At 50.8% G+C, this 22,264-nt stretch overlaps 1 protein-coding gene across 3 annotated transcripts in view; it reads left to right on the top strand.

The window, feature by feature from the left end:
* LOC107312652 (uncharacterized) overlaps positions 1-11,613 on the top strand; it is a 35,193-nt gene extending 23,580 nt beyond the window's left edge. For all 3 annotated transcript variants that reach the window (XR_004307149.2, XM_085544412.1, XM_085544413.1), the window contains exon 3: positions 4,201-11,613. Coding sequence is in view for 2 of the 3 variants with exons in the window: in XM_085544412.1 (XP_085400538.1) it covers positions 4,201-4,277 (77 nt within the window). In the remaining variant the exon portion in view is untranslated. The remainder of the gene's footprint in view (positions 1-4,200) is intronic.
* Positions 11,614-22,264: the final 10,651 nt, after the last annotated feature.

The raw sequence follows: 22,264 nt of genomic DNA, 5'->3' as shown, positions 1-22,264 counted from the left end.
ACAAAGGGCTCAACAGAAGCTGCAACTGGTGGGGCAAGAAAGAGCAGCCCAGATTGAAGCCAGTTTGTGTCTATCTTTGAACCCGATCCCTCCCTAAGCCTGTTTTGGCTCTGTTTGTTTGGAATAGACCTGAATCTAAAGGGAAAAGCAGACAAACCAGACTAAACATCAAATATTAAATAGCAACTGCTAATATGACAGCCATTAAACACAAGCGCTCTCTGCCTCTGCAGCAGCTGGGAGTTGGGCTTTACACCCACCTCTGGAGCCCAAAGCTACTGAAATCGAAGTCAGCCTGCACGTGTATATATCAAATTGCTGGAATGAAGAAGAAATCCAGTTTCCTGCTGCCAATCTTTCCGGCATCTGAGCGCCTGCTCTGAGCCAGGGGAGGAGGCGATGTGCTCTCCCCTCCTGGGCTGTGGGGAGGGATGCAGGCGGCTGCTCAGTGCTGGCTGTGCACAGTGCTCGGCAGGGGTTGGCAGGGAGGTCGCCCCTCATCCTGCTGGAAAATTAAAGAAATCTTATTTTGTTTTGGGATGGATCCAAGAGGCTTTGAAGTCCTGGGAGAGATCTGCTGGCCGGGCCAATCTTTCTCTCCTCTATCCCAGAATTTCAAAGCTGCAGCACTGGGATGCATCCAAGGAGAGGGCTTCTGCACTGCTGTGGGGAAGAGGAGCCCACACCATGCTCCTGAGCCTAGGGCATGGATTGCCCAGTGGTGCAAGGCTGGGAGAACCTGGATAAAGCACCCTTTGAGGGGTCTGTCCATGCCAGGAACAGCAGAGCAATGAGGCACTTCATCCCAGGACACCGCATGGAGTCCCTGGGCCAGATCCCCCATCATGCCATCAGTAGGTACTTGCAGCCACAGCCTGGCTCTGGGTCCTGCTCCTTATCTCCCATGTTCCTCCTCTTTCCTTGAGCAACTACTTTATCACATTTTGAGCATACCTTCCACTTGACTTAACACTAACATATGTACAGTTGACATTTCAGTAATGCCTTGCAAATGAGCTAGGGTTGACTGGGAGATATCTGCTGCCCCGGGATTCCATCACCTCCACCAACCCCCCCCCCCCCCCAGCCCTGGAGCTCTGTCTCCGGATGGGGAACCCTCCTAGTGCCACCAAATCTGCTGTGATGCCCAGAAGCTCTCTGTTTTCCTGTCCTCTCCCTCAGAAAGACTTTTTGGGGCTAATGCAGACGGATCAGGGTTCGGTGCCCAGCAGCCCCTCTGCTGGCACCCAGGGCTTCCACACACCGCCTGTAGCAAGCAGCCCCAGCAGCACTCTGTATTTGCAGCTTATAAATGGAGAGACAGGAAGGCAGATGGGCTGTGTATTTGTTGAAGTGCTTTCATGAGGAAAGCTCTGGCTGCTCTGAATGCTGAGTTGTGCTTCCGCCATCCCAGCAGTGCAGCCTTCTGGATGGAGAGGTTGAGAGTCCTCCTGGAGGCATTCCCATCCCAGACGTTCCCCCAGACACACTTGACTGTGGATTTCTTTATTCCAAGCTTTTATATTTCCTGCAGCCCTCTTGAGCTCCTGAGCACTGGCCACTTAATGGTTGCAGAGCCTGATCTGTGTTTCTGTGTCACTGAGCACTGGGAGAGCTCTGAGGGCGCGTTGCTATGCTGTGAGAAACAAGGCAATGCTAAAACGAGGCTGTGTGTTACGGTGTTCTGGTGCACGGGGCCCAGCATCGATCACTCTGAATATGAGCTGCTGCGGCTGGAAGGCACTGCCACCAGCTCACCTGTTCCGCTTCATCCCCTGCATCAGGCTGGCAAACCATCCTTGTCAGAGGTGTACTTAGCCTTATCCTTGAATGTCTCTGGGAAAAGCAATTCAGCAACCTCCCTGAGCAGCTTGTTCTGTGTCTGAACTCTAGTTAGAGTTACAAAGGTTTCCCTAATGTTTAACTTTAATTTTCTCTACTGCAACATAACACCGTTATAACTGGTTCGAGCTCCTTGATGGCTCTTTTTCCCCTAAGCCCCCATTTAGGAGAGATGGGGAAGGAGTTAGATGAGCTGACTTACAGCTCAGTTACAACACAGTTTCAGCCAATTCCGTTTAATACGAGTTAAGGTAGGCAGAGTTTATGGGATCATATCAGGTTTTAAGTGGACTTAGGCAGTGCTCAGGTATCCTCTTGTGACATGAGCTGTTTTTGGAGCTGATGATGCAGGCAAGGCAAGGCACAGCTCTCTACTCACCCCCCTTATCTCACTCCCAGCTCTCAGGTGAGTGGCAGCCCCCAGCACAGCTCCATGGGATGGATAAGGGATGGCCATGGGGCAGGTGGCCCTGTGGTGTCCCCATGGATGACATCCCTGTGTCAGATGAGCTGCTGGCATCTGGGTAGTGAGCATCACTGCAAAGTGGGGAGAAGAGCCCGGAATGCGGAGAGGAAATGAGTACAGGGAAATTCAAAACTTTCCCCAGATGAAAAACAGAGGGGAGAAGGTTTTATGGCATGTGAAGTTGTAAATATATGGTCCTGATTTTCTTCCTGATATTTAGCTTAGCGAATCACACCGAGCTCTAGTTGCGCTGTCACAGCCACATGGATCCCTGCAGCGGTGCTCACCAGGTGGGGCACCAGGTGTGTCACAGGGAGGGCTGAAGCACCCCTGAACCCAGACCCTGCTCAGCCCACCCCAACCCGCCATGCCCATCCCCATGTCCCTCAGTGCCACATCCCCACAGCTCTGCAACACCACTGGGGACAATGATCCCACCACTCTCTGGGCAGTTGTGCCACTGCATTACCGCTCATTTGACTAATAATTTATTCCCAACATCCAACCTGACCATCCCCTGGCACAACTTGAGGCCAGCACCTCTCATCCGATCATAGTTATCTGGGAACAGAAACCCACCATGCCTCACTCTGAACTCTTTCCAGGCAGCTGTAGAGAGTGATGAGGTCTCCCAGAGCCTCCAGACTGACCTGTCCCATTCCTTCAGCTGCACCCCACAAGACTGGTGCTGCAGACCCCTCACAGCTTGGTTGCCCCTCTCTGGACATGCAGCCACCAATTGCTCATACAATGCATTCAACAACCACAGGCTGAAGGGTTATTCCTTGTACAGAAACTGCCTGTGGTGTGACTTTAAGTAATTGTTTTTAAATTTGTTTCTTCTCTGAGTGTTTGTAATGAGCAACATGGATCTGTTTAGGGCACGTTCATTAGGGATTGCCCCATGTATTTCGCTTCGCAGGGCATATAAGTGGCACAGGTTGCTGAGTGAGGTTGGTTCTGTGTGTGTGTATTTACTTGAAATGCATTTCCTATGGATGTTCTGCAATATTTACTTAAATTGAGCTGCTTCTGCTGGGGGCTGCTGGCAGAGAACACACTTATTGGGATTTCCATGGCTAACAGAGACAAAACAGGGTGCTGGGCAGGGTCGGAACTGATCATCTGAAGGCTCAAGTACATGCAATGTTTGTTTTACAGTATTCATCTGATTTAGTTTACAACGTGGGGATTTTTATTTATCTATTTTTAACCACCCCTCCCCCAATCCCACCCCTAAACCTTTTAAAGCTTGTGGGTCTATCTGGGATCCAGGATTCCAGTTACAGACTTTTACTGCTCTACTTCAGCCACGATTTTCCTATAAACGTGTGGTTAGGCTATTTTTACTTTAGCGTAAGAGTCAGTCCCCTCCCCCCCCCCCCCCCTTTTTTTTTTTGCTTTTTCTTTTATTTTTGCTGATCAATTGCAAATGGATGAAGGAAATTTGCTCAGACTTTCCCGCAGGCATTCCCCTTTGGGCAGAGATTAAACCCGGGGAATTTTAGCCTTCAATACAAACGGTCTGGACATTTATGAGGGCGGGAAAGCAGGGGCTGATTCTAAGCGCTGCTCTGCAGCTGGATAGCTGTGCTGCTGGCAGTGATGGGCATGGGGTTCTCTGCATGGGGGCACTGCTTGGCAGGGTGAGCACTGCTCCTAGAACCCAGGGGCTGCATGCAGCCTTATCACAGGGTGGGAGCATGCTGCCAGCTGGGCTCCATCCCCACTGAGCCCAACAGTGGATTTCCACTGTGACAAATCTACGTCTCCTGTTGAGAACTCAGTTTCTGTAGGAGATAATCAGATGTGACCTGTGTAACAGAGCGGTATTTTTACAGGATGTTTTTCTTTCCTTTTTCTTTTCATTTTGTTTCCTTCTCTCTCTCCAGTTCCATTTGGCGTTGGCGGCAGTTCCCAGCCTGTGCATTTTGATGCGGATTCTCCAACCACTTGTAAACTCTTATAAGCGAGGAGGAAGGAGGTGGGAAGCACAGCGCCTTGCTGCAGGCAGGAGCATGGCTGGGGAGCAGGGCAGGGAGCTGAGCCTGGCTGTCCTCATCTCCTTATCACTAATAAAATGGTGGGAATGGCTGCTGTGGGCCCAGAGGTTATCAGAGATTGGTGAGTATGGAAGGAAGGGATGCAGAAGGACCCAACAGGGTGCAGTGCAGCATGGGAGCAGCAGAAGGCAACAGGGGAAGGCAGCACGGGCAGTGCCAATATCACTCCCCTGCTCTCTGAAAACCCCAATGATCAGCCCCCTATTTCGTGAATACACAATCCACTTGCAGCTTCCTAAATAAAACAAGAACTCACTTCTTTCTGTAGCAGAGCATATTACAGCCATTTGTCACCACATCATCCAGTAGGTATTAATTCCCAAATCAGTTTATGACATGTTTTATCATAAGTTACTGGAGAAGGTAGCTGCATTGAGCAATCATTTGATAAACGGCACCATAATTTAACATGCTTCTCTGTCATATTAGTGGGGAGCAAGATTTATTTCCTTCGTGTGACTTTAATTATGGATAATGCAAAGCAGGGATTGAGGCGGCCATGCTGCTGAGGTTAGCAGTGCCCTCTGTGGAGCAGAGTTCGGGTGATGTGAGGCTTCTGTAGGACCAGGGGGTGGCAAAGGTGGCTCTGGGTCATCAGTGTCAGCTCATCATGGCTTGGCACAGCTTAGCGTAGCTCAGTATGTCTCATCATGGCTTGGCATGGCTCAACATAACTCAACATGGCTGAGCAAGGCTCAATAACATAACTCAGCATGGCTCAGGTTGTTTCCTTGTTCCCAAATGGATGAAGAATCCAAGCCATTGAACCACCTCAGGGCTCTGTTTGCTGCTGTCCCACCCAGCAAGGCTCCAGTTACAGAGGGGTGCTGCACTCCTGCCTTTGTCCTTCAGCCCATCCCTCCTGTTGAGCTAAATTCTGAGTTACTGAAGAGTACAGGGCATGAGGGGGTAAGGAACACAGAGGGAAGAGATGCTAACATGCACTGAGCTGATGTCATCTCTTTTAGTCAGGAGCAGGAGAAACACAATCCAGTTCTCTCCCCCCACAACAGAACAAAAGAGAAAGTCCCCAAGGGGAGATTAAAAATAAAAAAATAAAAAAAAACACAAAACGAGAGGAGAGGAACAAAAAGAAAGAAGAAAGGAAAGGACAAAGCCCTCCTCCCCTGAAGTATCCCCTCACTGTGTCTGACAGCTTCTCCCTTCCGCAGCTCCCAGCCCCACTCAACCTTACAGTGCCATAAAACAGAGTTTGTGGCGTGTTCAATCGATTATTCCTCCTAATGCAGTGTTTTTGGAGACAGGTAATTTATTTCAGATTCTACATGTCTGCATGCAAAAAATATATATAAAAAATTAAAAAAACAACCTCTTTTTTTTTCTTTCTTCCCCTTTTTATTGACAGGCATTTTTTGCCCCATACCTCCACTGCCCCCATTCCCTCCTGCCCCCCTCTGAACCCCCTCAGATACAGTGTTTCCCAGTGGAAGCTGCAGCCATTCTCACAGTGAAACCCAAGGCAGGTAATGACTTTCTCACCCCATCCATACTGTAGCAGGAACCGCTGCCTCTCCAGCTGCATCCCTTTATTTCGGACAAGGAGGAGGGGGAGGTGCCAGCCCTCTCCTCTTCCCTCTCCTCAAAGGTCTCTTAAAAAGGGGGGGAAATAGAAGAGAGATGTAAAGGGAGCAAATGTGTGCAGAGATGGGGTTTCCATTAGGTAAGGGTTTGGGGCAGCGGGCATACTGTGCCTCAAAGTTTTTCCATTCTAAATTAGCTCTGGTTTCTCTGGAACAGAGGAAATTGCCCATCCTTTGCAGCTTCGCTGTGAAGAGCCCCAGACTGACAGGTTTGTAATTCCTTTGGGTATAATTTGCCTCTCCGGGCTGATGGAGGAGCTGGGCCTCTGTGGGGGCATCTCGAGTGTGGGACATGGCCACCGTGGGAGCTCCTTGTGGCTGAGCCCCCAGCTTTGCTGTTGTTTCCAATTAGGGGGGTGGGAGAGATTTTGATTGCGTAATGAAAAAAGCATTATGAGGGGAAACAATAAATATCAGGGAACAGGGAAGGAAGAGGGAGGGAGATATGGACAAAAAATGTGAACTCTGCCATCCACCAGCCCTGTGTTGCTGGGGCTCAGTGAAACCCTAACCCTGCTCTGCTGAAGCAATCACCCTTGCCCGAAACACAGGCGAATTCCAGGAGCTGGGGCTGCAGCTCTCTGGGGCTGAGGCTGCCAGGGTAGCTGTGTAGGGTCTAAATCACTGCCCCAAATCCCTTTGCATAGCCACAGTCTTCTCTTTTCCCCTTCCAGCAGTAATGTGCCACTTCTGAGACCTCTCAGCACCCATTAAAATTGTTTGTTCAGTGAGGAGGGTCATGTGGAGACCAACAACCATCTTTAGCACTCTGGACAATCCCTGAGCCCCATGCCTGCAGGTTGGGCCATCCCCAGCTCAGGACTGACTCTTCCCATGTCCATGGACTGTTCATGACCCCCTGCTAGGAGCAGGCGGTTTCCTCTCTGCCTTTCAGAGGTGGAAAAGAACAGGGAAAGCTTTCCCACTCAAGCAGCAGGTGCATGTGCGGTCAGCTCACATCCCATGGGCTCCCAGCTGTAATTTCAAGCACGAGCATGTTGCTGACTGGAGAATTGAGGAGCAGCGGGGGCAGGAGGAATGTTTTGCTCAGGAAGCTATAAGTACACTTTTGGAGGTTTGGGATTGAGGACGGGGGCAGCTCTGTGCTCCCTCCGGCTCGTGCTACTCCCACCACTGCCTGTCCTCATGGCAGCTCCTCAGGATCAAAGCCAGCCTGAGTCCTCTGCATCTGCCCTGCTGCTCTAGGATGGGCTCCTGGGCCGGGTGGATGCTGCCAGCCTTCAGACACTGCCTGCAGGTCTCCCATCTCTGAAAGGAACACAGTAAAGTGGGACTGGTGGAGCAATTAGGATGCAAGTCCCTTATCACACCTTCTCACCAGGGGTCCCAAAGTGAGCACAGGGACAAACCTGGTGCATGTAGTACAGGGCTCAGCACGTAAGTGGCAGCCACTCAGCTTCACTGTACCATCCCTGTGTCTCTGCACCACATCCTTACCACCACAGGGACCTGGATTTGGCAGTGATGGTCGTTTTGCAGTCATCAAATACTGTGTGTGAGGCAGAGCTAAGAGCCTCTTGGCTGTGTGTCCCCCAACAGCCCCTGAACACACCAAACTCCATCCCCTGTCTGTGCTCTTGCAGCCAATCCCCAACTTGCATGCTGGGGGCTGTGCCAGTAGTGCATGGATCTGCTCAGCACCTCAGCAGGAGCTCATCTGCTCCTTGGGGTGCAGGTGAGTCAGAAATCTGCTCTGCTCAATGGTATTTCTATGTTAAGCTGCTGAAGTTTTGGTAAATATACGGCCATGCACCAGGAGTTTGGAAGACAAACCATCTCATTGGGAATTTGGAGGAGAACAACAAAAATGATTAAGCGGCTGGAGGGATTGACTTATGAAGAGAGATTAAAAGAGCTAAATCTGTCTAGCTAGGCTACCCAACATCCGTGGCGAGATCTGATAACTATCTACAAGGATATGAGGTGCGTAAATCACAGCTTGGGGGACTGGTGGGGGGCAGCCCTGTGAGATTACTGGCAGCAACAGCTGTAAGTGGAGCACAGGAAAAAGCATCATCTAAGAGAGATCTGTTGAGAGCTGCTGGGCTGGAGAGACAGGGACAGAACCCACATCCAGCCCTGAAGCAGCACCAGCAATGAGTTAAGAATCCCTCCAGCTCCTGGGAACACAGGCTGAGATGCTTGCAATTGAGGGGCTTAAGCCTCTGTCAGTTAAGTGCAGCCTTGAAGAAGAGTGCCATGCTATGGGCAGATAGGGACACGTGCCCATCTCAGCAGGGATGGCGCAGCTCCCCATGTGCTGTGATCTGCAGCAAAGCAAAAGAAAATACCAGCTGTGGAAACTGGATTTTCCACAGCCTGGTGCTAGGTACAAGATGTGAGGCCTGATGGAAGCTTGTTAAAAAGCTCACTGGGATTTTCCATGATGCAGCCAACACCAAAAGCTGATTCGTTCCCCTTGATCTCATAGAGCAGTGCCACTCACACAAGCACCTCAGAGCCAATGGGACAACCTGAGCATGTCCCACTGAGTAAGAGCAGCATATGTCAACTCTTCAGGTGGCTCAGGGCTGCTGCAGGGGGATCACATCTCTGGCTGATGATGTCCAACTGCATCCAGGAGATGATGGCAGAGCTGCCTTCATGCAGGGAGCATCCCTAGGCTGGAGAACCAGAGGGTAAAGCTCAAGTGATTTTGTGAGGTTCGCTGGCAAACTGTCTTGGCACGGCCTTGTGGCTCTGCTGCTCTGGAGCCGCTTGAGCTGCTGGGGATGAGGGTTCCTGATGGACTCTGTGCACTCCTCAAACAGCAGTGTCATGTCTCTGTCCAAGATGAATTCCCACAGAGCTGGACAGGGATGCTGAGGAAGCACCCATAGATGCAGTACCTGGCAAATATAGGGAATATTTCTGATGGTTTCAAGTAATGCTCAGCTCCCACACACTGCTACACTTGATCAGGTTTTAGGAATATTTAATCTGCAGTCTTTCTATAGCAAGGTTTCAGCTCCATTCCTGCCTGGTGTGTGACTGAGCTGCAGCCCCCTGTCCCTGTCCTCGCAGTGCCCCAGCACCTCACCCAGCTTCCCTATGTATGCTGAGCTCCAGCAGCTTGTGCCGGGAGCTGCAGGTTGGGACCAGCTGGAGGCAGGGAGCAGACAAGGGCTCAGTGCTGCCCATGGTCATGTGCCCATTGTTCTGCCTTTTGCCATCTTCCAGCCAAGGCACCTGACCCACACTAGCTGAAATGAGAGGAAACTCCCTTCGATTGGCAGTGCATGCTGCAGCGGCATAAGGCTAAAGGAGTAATTCACACTGAAAAATTCACTTGAGACTTTTCTACTCCAGGCAGTTCATAATTCTTCATGTGGAGCAGTGTTTGCATTTGCAGAAATAAGGAGAGCTGTGCAGCTTCCCCTTGCCTGAGTCCCCAGGAGTTTCTCTATTTGCCGCCTGGATGAATTACTCAGTGCCGGGGTGCGCTCCGAACCCGACAGCTGGCTGGCTGAGGGGGCACTCGTATTTGCTGCTGTTTATTTTCTCAAACATTTGTGTATAACAGAAGCAAAAATGAACCAGAGGAAAGATGCCCAGCGGTGCTCAGGAAGATGAATTTCCCATCCCTGGTGTGGTTTCCAGCTCCACCTGCAGCAGCATCCCCTCTGCAAGGATCAGTGTCAAGCCCTATGCCCTGCTGCCCCCCATGTTCTGGGCTCTGGACCCCCACAGCAGTGCATCTCTTCACATGGTGACCTGCCCATAGGAGCTCCCAAGCCCCTCATTTCTCTTCCCACAAGCCCAGGCTTTCCAAATGACAGATTATGTTTCTGCCTCTAATTCCAGCTTGCCTGGCATCCTCTATGGCAGCAGCTCTCCACAGAAAGCGGTAGGTTCTTTGCAGCCAGCAGGAGGTGGCTTTTCCTCGTCTCACTTATCCCTCCCCCTTGCCTTAATTGCAGCCCAACATGGGCTTTTGAGGTGTATTAAACATACAAATTATTCTGCAAAGCCTCATGAAGCACCAGTTACCAAGGCCTCTAATGGGAAATGACAGCACAACCAGAGCAGCCGTTAAGGCACAGCACTGTCTGCAGCAGCTCTGGCAGTGCACGTTCCCTGGGGGCACAGGGACCCTGCATGGGTACCCTTGAGGATGGGGGGCTCTCAGCTTCCCTACCTGCACCTGCAATATTGCATTCAGGGCTTGAACGATGCTGATGGATTGGAGAGAGTTCAGAGGAGACCTGGGAACGTAATCAAGAAGCTGGAGGGCATGATTTATATGGCAAGTTTAAAAGGGCTGCATAATAGCAACAATAATAAGCGCTCACAGCACATAGTGGTTTTCATCTTTGCACTCGAACAAAGCTAACTTGTACTATGCCCAACTGCATTAACAACTTAACTGCATCTAGCTCAGCCTGCTGATTGTAAGAGGGACATGAGAACCATCTGCAAGGCACCTCAAAGCCCAAGTGTCACAGAGCAGGGGAGTGGGTGAGGTTGGCCCAAGGGGCTGTGGAGAGCAGCATACAGGCATAGTAATGAGAGAAGACAAATGTAGGATGAGCATCAGGAAAACCTGGCCTGCAGCAGGGAAAGAGGGGTGAATGAGGACCTGATGGTGTCCTGCAGTGGTGGTGACACAGCAGTGACATGGAGATGGGTTTTTCCATGGTATTAGAGTGCCCCATCACAGAGAACAGCACGTACCCAAGCTGTGCCACCACATCCCTCCCCCCTGCAGCAATGGGAACCAGGGCAGTGATTTATTGCTCCACTCCCAGTGCTCTCCCATGAGGAAGCTGAAGCCCAGTGGTCTAAATATAGGACAATGGAACAAAGGCAAAAGCTCTGGGAGGGGTAAATGGCCACAGGGAGAATTTGTCCTGTGCCACCACATGGGCGGCTGCTCCGTCGGTGACAGTGGAAGAGGGCAGGGATAGTCCGTACCAACAATAATCCAGCAAAGCAGAGGGAAATTAAAAAGAAAGCACCTCATTTTGCAAGCTCATTCATTTTGAGCCTCACAGAGGACTGCAGGGGAAAGATAAATGTGGATCCAGGCAGAGGGGAGCAGAGCATGGCTTGAGTCTGCAGGAAGATTTAGGGCCTTGAAGTCCAAAAGCAGGGCTTGATCGTCGCATGAGGAAAGAGAAATCTCTGGGAGTGGATATCATGTTAAACAATGTGTTGTAATAAGTGTTTTATGCTTTAGAGGAGGAGAGAGAACAGTGAAATCCCCCGTAAGAGCTAATTACAGCAAATTCCTTTTCAATAAAACAAGAACAAAAAAAAAAAAAAAATAAAAAAAAAAAAAAAATCCCCTCTTAATGGAAAAATCCATTTAACGCTCAGATGAGGTAACTGCAGTTCATGTCCTCACCGCATCGTTAGTGGAAGTCAGATGGGTTCTTCTTGTGCTGTGGCTTGGGAGCAGGTGTGGGGCTGGGGTGTGGGACTGTGGGGCAGGGACCCCCCCCAGGGCTTTGTGGTGCACCCAAGAGACAATGATGGAGCCGGGGGGGGACCCTTGAGGTTTGCCTGCAGTGGGACACAGGCAGGGTCTGGGGGCACCCCTTTGGGGCAGCATCCCAAGAGCCTCTGACACCACGCTGCAGGTCCAACCCAATTAAAGTGAAATGAAGAGTTGAATTAAGAGTGTGTTTGCCTCCTTGTTTGATAGTCTGTATTTCCCTGTGACTTGAAATGGGTCCGGTTTGGTGGATTTCTTGCACATGGGAGCAATGTATTGAATTACATGTATGTCCAGTACTTAGGAGAGATACATTTCTTTTCCACATGTTCGTGCAGCTGCATGACCCCAGGAAACCCAACAGTGGGGTCTGTCTTCAGAGACAAATAGGGATTGTTTCGTGTGTGTATGTGTGTGTGTGTGTGTGTGTGTGTGTAAATGCCTCCCTCCCTCTTTGTTCCCCCAGCCTGTGTGTGTGTGTGTGTGTGTGTGTGCATGCACGTGCACAGGGCATTGCTCCCCACTGAACATGTCCTCATCCCTCCCAAGCCAACCAGCACAAGCACAGCTATTTATTCACCACGAGCTCACGGGGTGGAAATATTGCTCGCCCTCTCCCCTGCCCCAGGGATATCCCGGTGCTGGGGCTGCTTTGCTGCCCTAAGAATGGGAGAAGGAACAGAGCATGCGATTCTCCTGGACAGCAATGCCCACATCCCTCGCTCCCAGCGAACCCACGGGGAGGGATCCGCCCCAGTGGGAAGGAGGAAGAAACCCGTCCTGTAGGAATCAGCCCTGGGAGTGGCTGCGGCTCTTCCAGCTGCTGGCATTCAAAGGGATCTGTCCTTTTCATCCCCCGTGTTGTCAGTCAGCAGCCGCAGGCCGGTCAGAAAGGAAGGAGGCTTTGTTGATAAGATCTGGAGCTTTTGAGAAAATAAAAGCGGAGGGTGGAATGGATTTCTTTCTTCTTCTTCCGACTTTTCTTTTAAAAGAATAATGCAGGGTAAAGAAAAAATGTTTGTAGGGTAGGAACCTGTTTGATGTGGAGCATCACTCCCCAAACACATTGCTCCCAGAGCAGCATGCCCAGCTGCCTACTGCAGCCCGGGTCTGCCACGGGCCTGGGACATCCCTGCGAGCACATGGCCCCAGAAGCAGCTGCATGCAAAACCCAGAGCTGCTGTGTGAGCCTTATGGGATCCCAGTGCTGGTAAATGATGTGAGCTCAGAGATCACACGTACCCTTGGATCCTTCTCCTGGCTCCTGCAAGTGCTGAGCTCTAAAGCTCCTTGCCCTGTGGGGGTTTGATGCTGTCCCTGTCACCCTCAGCCTGTGGCAGAAGCAGGAGCTGAGGAGCCAAGAGGACAGCCTGAAGCCATGGATTAGCAATGGGGTTTGGCTGCTCTGAGAGGGAGGAGCCTGGCCAGTCCCTTATCACTGGCACTGGGCTCACAGTGCTTGTCTATAAATAGGAGTTTTAAAGCAAAGCAATTAATCATGGTGCATGCTGCTGTCTGGATGGGCTTACATTGGTTTAGCAGTGTGGAGAGAAGTCCAGCATCTACTGTGAGATTTACAGGTCCAGCCTACGCAGGCAGACAGAAGTTTAAGGCTTTTTTCAAGTGTCACTTTGAGGATGGAGCTGGGGTTATTCTGGTTTAAAGAGCTACTGTGCATCTGCTGAGCTGCACCAGCAGACTGTGCACAAGCTGAGCCACGACAGCACTCAAAGGCCCCAACATGAGACTTATCTTACCTGCCTGATCCCACACTTGCAGCAGGCTCAGAGCCTGCTCAGTACTTGTTGTCATCACCAAGGCGATCAGCAGCAAGATGGCAAGCAGTGGTTTGCAAAGATGCGTCCTGCAGTCTTGCAACCCATGGAGATGTGCTGGGGATCCAAACCCAAGATCTCCACAGTCACAGTGCTACTTCCAAGCCCTGCAGTCCACCAGAACACTCTTTTCTGAGCAAGGACAGGGCAGTCCCCGAGCCCAGTGAAGTACTGGTGGAGTTCTCTCTGCCTGTATGGCCATCTTTGCCCCTGCAGTGACAGAAGCCAGTCCTGCAACATCACTTATTGCAGCCATGCAGACTGAGCATTCCGCTTGCTGTTTGTAGCCTGTGCACGCTGGGGAAGGTGCAAGCATGAGAGGAGCATCTGGGGAGCTGGGAGAGCTGCCTTGTCCCTAGAGCTTGGGGCTGTGCTGGGGGACGGCGTGCTGGGCCAGGCCCAGTGGGAAGCCACTTTCAGCTGATGGCGCAGGGAGGGCCATATTGGTTTCAGTCTGTTCTGCAAAACACTAACCAGCATGTGCAATCTGTGAGCCCCCTGATTGACGAGAAATGCTAATTGTGTGAGAAGGACCTGCCAACAGCCTGCAGTATTCGGCACGAAGGATGTTTATTAGTATTATTACTATTGTTCTGGCAGCTGCAGAGCAGCAAGCTTGCTCAGGGATGGCTGAGAGAGTGTGCGGGGCACAACAGAGCTGCTCTGTTTGCCAGGAGGCTACAGGGACAGTGATGGGAGGGGATGGGCACACAGTATCCCCAGCAGCAATCCCACTCTGCCTGTTTTGTGCAGCAGGCTAGGGCTGGGCACGGCTTTGCTGTCTGGGAGAAAAGCAAGAGGGCTGAGGCTGTCAGGTCTGCATAAAATATGAAGTGCGGCACTGAACGTTGGTTCCAAGAGCAAGGTGAGAGAAGGCGGCTGGGGCTGTGGGACAGCTGGTGCCTGGGCTGGGCTGGCTGCAGCATCTCCAGGATGTGCAGCCCCAAACAAGGGGCTGAGGGTTCCCCCAGAGCGTGGTGAGGATTGCAGTGCTGGGGAAGGGTAAGGAGGTGGGGATCCAGAGGGAGGTTTGCTGTGCCCGGGAGAAGGGAAGCACTCAGTGCTTGGTCACACCACACAGCTGAAAAAAAAAAAGCTGAAGGAGAATGGTGACTTTGGCTCAGTTCGAAAGCAAAGAAGAAGCTTCACGCTGTGCAGAAATACGGCTGCCTTTCTGCTTGGCTTTTGGTTTTTGGTTGTATTTTGCAGGGGAAATCAGGACTGTGTTTTGCAGCTAACCCAAGCTCTCACCAGTGGGCCTGGACAGAGAAGGATCACTGACAGATGCAGCGGTTTTCTTTCCCTAATTTGCAGAAAATCACCCAGATAAAGTTTGATAACTCAGCAAAGAGAAAAAGAAAGAGGAAGAGAGAGAGATGTCCCAGGCAGCTAACTCCTCACACTCCCCCTCCTGTTCCAGGCAATAAATGAAGTGCTCTTCATTCCCCACTCGTCTGCCACCCTCCACTGAGCCTGTCATGGACTCATCTGTGTATAAATTAGCTTTTCACAGTAATGTCGTGTAAAATTATTTCTGTCATCCTTTTATCTGACCAGTTTATCTCGTCAGCTTGTCAGTCTTAATTCCTCAGCCTTGATCTCCTCTCCCAGCATACGGCAGCCACCTGAGCTGCCCGGGCTGCACTCAACCCGCTCTGCATCCCAGGGCATCTTCTTTCCCAAGGTGGCAAGTTTCTGCCCAGCCGGTGCTGGGTGACAGCGTGCTTGGAGCTGGCATAGCACAGCTGCATGCCACAAAGGCTGCAGCTCTCAGGCCATTTTTCATTGTTCAGAATTAGGCAGTGACATTTATCAGCACTGGCACTCAGTAGGTGACCCGCTGCTTGGAGCCTGAAAAGGGCTGTGCATGGTTGCATCAGAGATGTGGTCTTTTCCCTTGACAGTAACGCTTTTGAGTTCCTGCTTCTGCTGTGCAGGGTTATGGAAAAAGCCTTTAAAACCTATTGTCTGGGACTCTTTGTGCTCACTTGCATGAGCAGTGTTGGAAAGGGAACCCAAAAGGGATGCAGCTGGAATATATTAATTAGAGATTTCAGATAAATGCTTACCCAAGCCCTTCTCCCACCTTGTGCTTCGCAGCCCCACAGGGAAGCCATGCCCATGGGGCTGGCCCAAATGAGCCCTGACCACCCAGGGACCCCTGAGCCCTGTGGAGCAGCTATGCACACAGATGCTGCCCTGCTTCTTCCAGAAGTGCCCCTAATCCCCCCTGCCTACCAGGGGCACCATCTCCCCTCCTTTGCCTTGTCCCCAGCATGCTTCCCATTCCCTTTCCCCTGGTCTTCTGGAGGGACTGATGCTTTAATTTGGAGGCAGAGGGACAGACCTCTCATCTCCAGAGGCACCAGTATGCCCTGTGTTGTCTTTTTGGTGGCCGGGTGCCCTGGTCCCAGCCCCATTGAGCTCCCTGGATAACCTCCATACCACACCGATGACCCTCATGTTCCTGCATCCACCTCAGGAGAGCGGCAGGACATTGTCCCACATTCCTGGGCTGGATACAGACGGGACCAACACCAAGGAGAGGGACAGACCTCAGGTGCCACCACTGTCCCCAGGTGCTGAGAAACAAATACTGTCCCATGTTGATATCCTGGTGCTGTCTCTACTGTGGTGTTGGGTGTCCACACTGAAGGGCCCACGATCTCATGGCCACAGTTCCACATCACTGACGAGCAAGCAGCCCCCTGTGGCAGAGCAGCCATCTGAAGGAATGGGATCACCCTTGGCCCTGCACCTACTGCTCCTTCCCACGTTGCACAGACCTGGGACTTGTAGCAGTTGGTTGTGACTTCTGCTTCCCCACACTGTTATCTGTTCTCTTTTTCTCAAAAGAAATATTGTGGGTTGTAATTCTGTCTGCTACATCTTGTGAATATTTCTGGACTCTGAAGTTTCCCGGCTCCAGATGTTCTGGCCAGACCAGAGGAAAAGAAACAAAAAACCTCAGCATTAATAAAAACCTTTTGAAAATAAGAAGTCGTATTGCGCAGTAGTGACATCATATCCGTGAAATATGACCTAATGATGTCACAGCTGTGAAATGAAAGATGATTGTCTCTTCTTGGCAAATGCTGCCTGCTTGGTCCAGACCTGTTAAATAAATGCACATGTACTATAAATACATATATTAAACCCAGAAGCTGTGAATGTTGCCCTGTGGTCACCTGGGTCAAGGAACCTGTCAGGAGTGCTGCTCTGGGGTCTGTGATGGTCAGGATGGGTCCTTCCTGCTCTGACAGAGAGTGCAGGGCTGGAGCATCCTCTGGGGCCATCCCTGCTGCAGCTCCAGCACTTCTGAACACCCCATTGCTTGACTTCCAGTGCCACAAAGGATCAGAATGGGAATTGTCCCCTTCTCTGTAAACAAGCAATAGGATTGGTGACAGTGAGTTATCACCACTTTCTGTTTGCATTGGTATAGAAGTAGGTAGCTCTAAGCAGCCAGCAGGACCATTCCAATGGAACAGGCTGGGTCCTACTTTGGTGCAGATGGTTTGTGCAGCCTCCTGTCCTCCATGACCAGAGTGAGGGTGAATGTGGCTATACAGGATGCTTTTCCTGGAGATGAAACACAAGAAACTGTGGAGGTGAGCCACCTCTACCAGAGATGAACCACCATGTGTCTTAGAGGTGACAAACCTGCCCTACAGATGACCACAGCTTCAGATGCCATAAATTCTCACCAAGAGCACAGGATTTACTGTGTTTCCCAGTCAGACTGTTACACCACAGCTGCTGATTGCCTCCACCAGCAGTGGCCAACTCCTACATCCCTACTGAAGCCAACCATTCCCACCCCATAACTCCCTCGGCTACCTGTGCCAGGTGTCATTGGAAAATCTCCCCCTTCCCAACCTGTGACAAACAACTTGCCCCTTGTAGACTGCAGATTCAGTTACCCTCCTCATTACCTTAATAAGATTGGCCGCAAACACCGCTGCCTTGGCCATCTTCTCTTACACAATATATTTAAGCCATTCGAAGTAACAGCCTATAAAATATCTGCACCAAATTGCCCAGCTTTCGTAATCTTGGAACTACCTGGCACTGTGGTGATGCAGCATCTATTACATGTGCGCTTTTCTCATCCTCACATATATTTTACATGTGTGTGCAATCCCCTTTATGAAGAAACATGTTGCTATGCCGTGGAAAAGGTCTATTTTTTCCATATGGGCTGTGCTGACAGTGTCAAGCCTCCAGTTTAAGCTCACAGCATGCTTTTTTAATTTGTCCTTTCCTCTTTCCCTTTTAGTCCTATTGTTTGCAGAGAAGCTTGTACTACTAAGAATGTGCAAAGCAGGAGGGTGCTGTCTGCCAAGGTGTCGGTAATTGATAGCCTGAGCAATGGGAAGCTAGCTGGGAATTTTATGATGATTTTTGATGGTTCTGGAAAATACAACACGATCAAACCAGAAACGTTTATTTATTTATTCCCTGTGATGGGATGGGTCTGGATGGGCGGCAGTTGTTGCAAACGTTACAGGAGAAATCTGCCTTTGAATTTTCCAGGAGGGTTTTTTTTTCTTGAATACTTGGAAAATGAAGATTCCCCTTTGGGAAGAACTTGATGTGGGGCTGTGCCTCCAAAAAGTGCTCATCACAGCAAAAAGGAGAGTAGCAGGAGGAAAGGCAAAGATAAAGAACTGGGGCTGCTGATGGTGTTTTCCTTTCCTTTCCTTAGCTCAATGAAAATGGTGTTGTTACTTCTTTGCCCGATGTGGTTTGTTTTTTTTCTTTTTAATCTGAATTTTCAGCAGGCAGAAATCTGTTCCTTTGACAGCTTTAATCAGAAAGAAAAGATCTGATCATGCAGGGAGGCAGAATCTCAATTTCAAAAACATGGACAAGAGATGGATGCGAGCGCTCGTGTGCCGGGATGCCTTGTAAATTCAAACGACAGTCAGAGGCTGCACCGCCTGTGGAAATCAAATGGGGACACAGCACTGAGGAACCTTCCAGACAACGAGAAGGAACCTTTAAAAGGTTCAATATATGACTGTACGAAGGGGGAGAAAAGAGATGAGCAGGAAAGAAATGCATCATGGGCCCAAAAGCCGCTTGGTCATGCAGCACCGGGCAGTGTGGCATCCTGCTGTTGGCAGGAAGAGCCTGGCTCCAGGCAGACACTTGGCAGCACCAGGGCTGGAAGCCCAGCTGCACTCGCTGCCTGCAAGGCGGTGGCCGGCAGCCAGCCGCAGACATGTGGCACGGGGATGGGAACAGCAGCAGGACCCCGAGCAGTGCCGGCCGCAGCCACAGCAGTCGTGGGGCTGTTGTCTGTGGCCATGGTGCTGTGGGCTAGAAACCTGCAGGGACTGGATGTTTTTCCCCTTGGCAGCTGTGTATTATAACACGAGAGTGAAAGAGACTCAGAAGTACTCCACAGGCTCCCTGTCTTGGCCTGGTTCTGCATGCTACATCCAGTCAGAGGCTGAAAAAGGCAAAGGGAGAGCCTGCCTGAACTTGGCTGCAGGACACCCCACACAGCCACAGCTGCAAGCACCGCAAGTGATTCAGAGCTTGTGCCCAGGCCACCAGCTGCTCTTCCCTCAATGGACTGGACTGGAAACTCAGCATCACCTGGAGCCCAGCATCTCCCAAGCACAGCCAGGGGCTGCCCCATTCTGCACCGCCACTGACCAGGAATTTCTTGTTTGTACATGGAAAAAATGGTATTTGCTTGAATGTTGTCCTGGGAGTTGATTTTCCAGTGTTGACTCATTCACTGGAAGGGAAGTGGGTAGTCTGAAACTGAGGGATAATTCACAGTCTGTCCATCTGTCAGTTGGGTAGCCCGGTGCAGAGCAGAGGAGGGGCAGGAAGAGCTGTCAAGTGAGTAGGGGCTTTCCCTTGGGTACCCACTCCTGCCCATGACCACATGCTTGTGCTCTGCCATGGTACACCACCATGGGCACGGCAGAGATGTGGACTTCTGCAGGGTATACCACCTCAGTGTCTGAATGCTGCTGTTAATCAGCAGTGGTCAGGTGATAATTGCACTGGTGAAGCCTGAGTGGAGTGACCTCAGCACTGCCGAACTCTTGACAAAGAAAAAGAATTTGGGGCACCTGGAGCACTGTTCGGCACTGCGGCCCTTTCCCAGATGTGATTAATCCCCAGGAAGTGTCCTGTGGTCAGGCCATTACCACTTAACTCTGCGGATGAAAATGAATCAGAACGGCATATGACTGTGGGAAAATTGTCACCAAACTTGGATGGTTTTGCTTTGTTTCACCACAAAATTATTAATGAAGCACTGTGAGGGAGAGGGATCTCTGACATTAACTCCTTTACAGACCCCAGCAGCTCACAGTGGTGGTGCTCACAGAAGAGTAGTGCCCTGCTTCAGCTCCTGGATGTGTGGAAATTCTCTAAATGAAGACAGAGAGGCTGAGCTGTGAGTTTCCCCAATGATGGCTGCCCTGTCTGGGTGTCTGCCTTGGCTGCACTCCTGCTGTGAGCTGTGCACAAAGCCTGGGCTGGATTCTCCATCCTCTTCCTGTATCCTCCTCCGCATCCCTCTTGGGCCTCTCCCATCCCTCTGGGGTGTGGGTTTTCTCCTGGGCCCTGTGGGTCTCCCGAGTGGGGGCTGCCTAGGGTGGCTGTTCTTCCCCTTCCCCTTCCCCTACTCTACAGCAGCAACGCTACCAGTGCTGTGGCTATGACCTGGTGTGTGCTTTATGGAGTGACTGCCTGTGGAGCATCCTTCCCAGTGAGGATGAGGCAGTGAAGCAGGGTGTTTAATGAGATTCTTGGCAGCATTGTTTGCCTCTTGCAAAGGCCTTCTGGAGTGGTTTGCCAGACAGATCTACAAGTGCAACCTCTCTCTCCACTGCTCTGAAATGAAAGAGGGCTTTGTGGAGCCACCACAACCAAAGCCTTCTTGTGAGGCAGACCAAGGGTAGTGCCACCAGTGCCACCTCCTCCAAAGGGGCTGGGGACAGGTGGCAGCTATGGGAGGATGGAGCTGGATGGAGCTGGAGGGGACTCCCAGTGCTGGGGGAGGAGCTGCAGCACTGTGGGGAGCGCAGGCACAGAGGGGGGTTCATGGAGTAACTCAGCTCTTTTGCATGTATGGATTTAACATGTATTTGGGGAAGAAAGAGCCTGAAGTTTGTGTGCAGAGCCTCACCTCTGAAATTTCATTTCAAAGCAAATGTATATATGTACATATTTTGAAGTGTGTTCATTTAATAATAATAATAATAGAAAGGAAGAAAAAAGCCCTTAAAAAGGAGCAGATTCCTTGGCTGATAGGATCCAAGGGGAAACAACAGATACCAACAGCTCTGCAGCAAGATCTGTGCAGCACCACAAGCACTGAGGCAGGAGGGGAGGAGGGAGGAGGGGGCATTGGGAGCCATAAAATGCTCTTGGGTACCACTGGGCTCCTTTGAAAGGCCACTGGTTGTGTTGTCCTGGTGAAGCTCTTATGGATGCTTGCTGCTCCTGCACGGGGCTCTCTGGAGCCATCCGTTCCCATTTGTGAGGAGGGCAGATGTGTGATTTGCCTGTGGAATCATTAGTGAGTACAGGGAATGGGCAACAACACTGCAAACCCACACGTCCTAGGGCACAGGCCAGATAGGGGGCAGATAGGAGAGGGACTATGAGAGGAGGAATCCAATAGAAATGAGGTGGTTTTAATTTTTGGAGGAAACCAGACCATTTCTGCAGGTGAGAAGGGGGCTAGAGTTCTTCAGTAACCCTATCTAGTGCCAGGCCAGCTGAGCCCCAGCTCTGTGAGCAACAACGGGGAAAAAACAGTGAGGTATTATAGGAATGAGCATCATTCCTAAGTTGCATGGTAGAGAAGGAAAAGGGGGCTGGTTTTCCCAGAGCCCAACTCAGAACCGGCTGTGATACTTCACTGCTGTATTCACAACACATCTTGTTGCACTGCGAGCTGCAAATCGATTTCAATAAACCCGATTTTAACTACTGGCCCACTGCTGGCTTTACTCTTCCTCAATGGCTCTATTCTCTTGCGCTTTCTTTATGTAAATACATGTGCACACACTTGTATTTATAAGTACACGCAGTGCTTGTAGTTGTGGTTATGGTGTCGCACGCTGCTGGCTTAAATGTTGTGCAAAGAGCAGTACTGCGTGGGCTGTGCTACCAGCACTTGGATGCCAGCACATTTCCCAGTGGCAGCAGCACCCATTCTCATCAGAAGGCAGAGTTAAGGGGGGTCTGTGTGTGCTGGGCTCCACTGCAGCCCTGTGGCAGCCCTGCAGAGGCCTAGCACCTCCTCTGTGCTCAGGGAGAGGAAACCCAGCCACACTGCTAAGAAACTCCCAGCAGCACTGGAAAAAGTCATGCAACTCTTCAGACGGATGCTTATCTCAAACCAGAGGAGTAGATGTGTACCCCACCCTGGATAGAAAGGGGATTCTCTTTTACCTGTTGGCTAAACACAAGGGCAAGGCTGAGTTGCAGCAGTGATGGATGGAAGACCCTGCCCAGCATGCACGGCCATGGTGCTGCTGTCACCTGCAGCAAAGCTCACAGCAAAACTGAGCATGCATCAGGGTGGGCTGCAGCCATCAGGGCTTCGCAAGATAAAGGTCACAAAGCAGATTAGGTGAAATGGAGCTTTTTAAAAACAAGCTTAATTGTTGGACTGGGTTTGAAGCCAATAAAGCAGCGATGTGCTTTAGCATTCCTGTTATCAGGAGCCACAATTAGGGCTTTGCTGCAAACCCCCAGCCCAGCTCTGAACAAGCCCCAGTCACCTCCCACACAAATTTAACATTTCCTCTCTCCATCAGTTTCTATCTCAAGAACAAAATTGGCCAGAGCTGCAATGAAGGGAGGAAATCCTGAGACCTTAGGCTATGTTTGTACATGGAAATCAATCTCCTCCTGGGCTGGGACCGCGATTCATCCAAGCTATGGAGGAGTAAAACCAGTGTTTTATACCTAATTAGCACAGGAAAATCCTGGTCAGGTTTGGCTTTTTGCATTTT

The sequence above is a fragment of the Coturnix japonica genome, chromosome 4 (assembly GCF_054131305.1).
Source record: "Coturnix japonica strain WE chromosome 4, WE-NBRP24, whole genome shotgun sequence".
Classification (NCBI taxonomy): Eukaryota; Metazoa; Chordata; class Aves; order Galliformes; family Phasianidae; genus Coturnix; species Coturnix japonica.
Note: the sequence above shows the minus strand (reverse complement) of the source record. Positions and strands in the feature narration are given on the sequence as shown.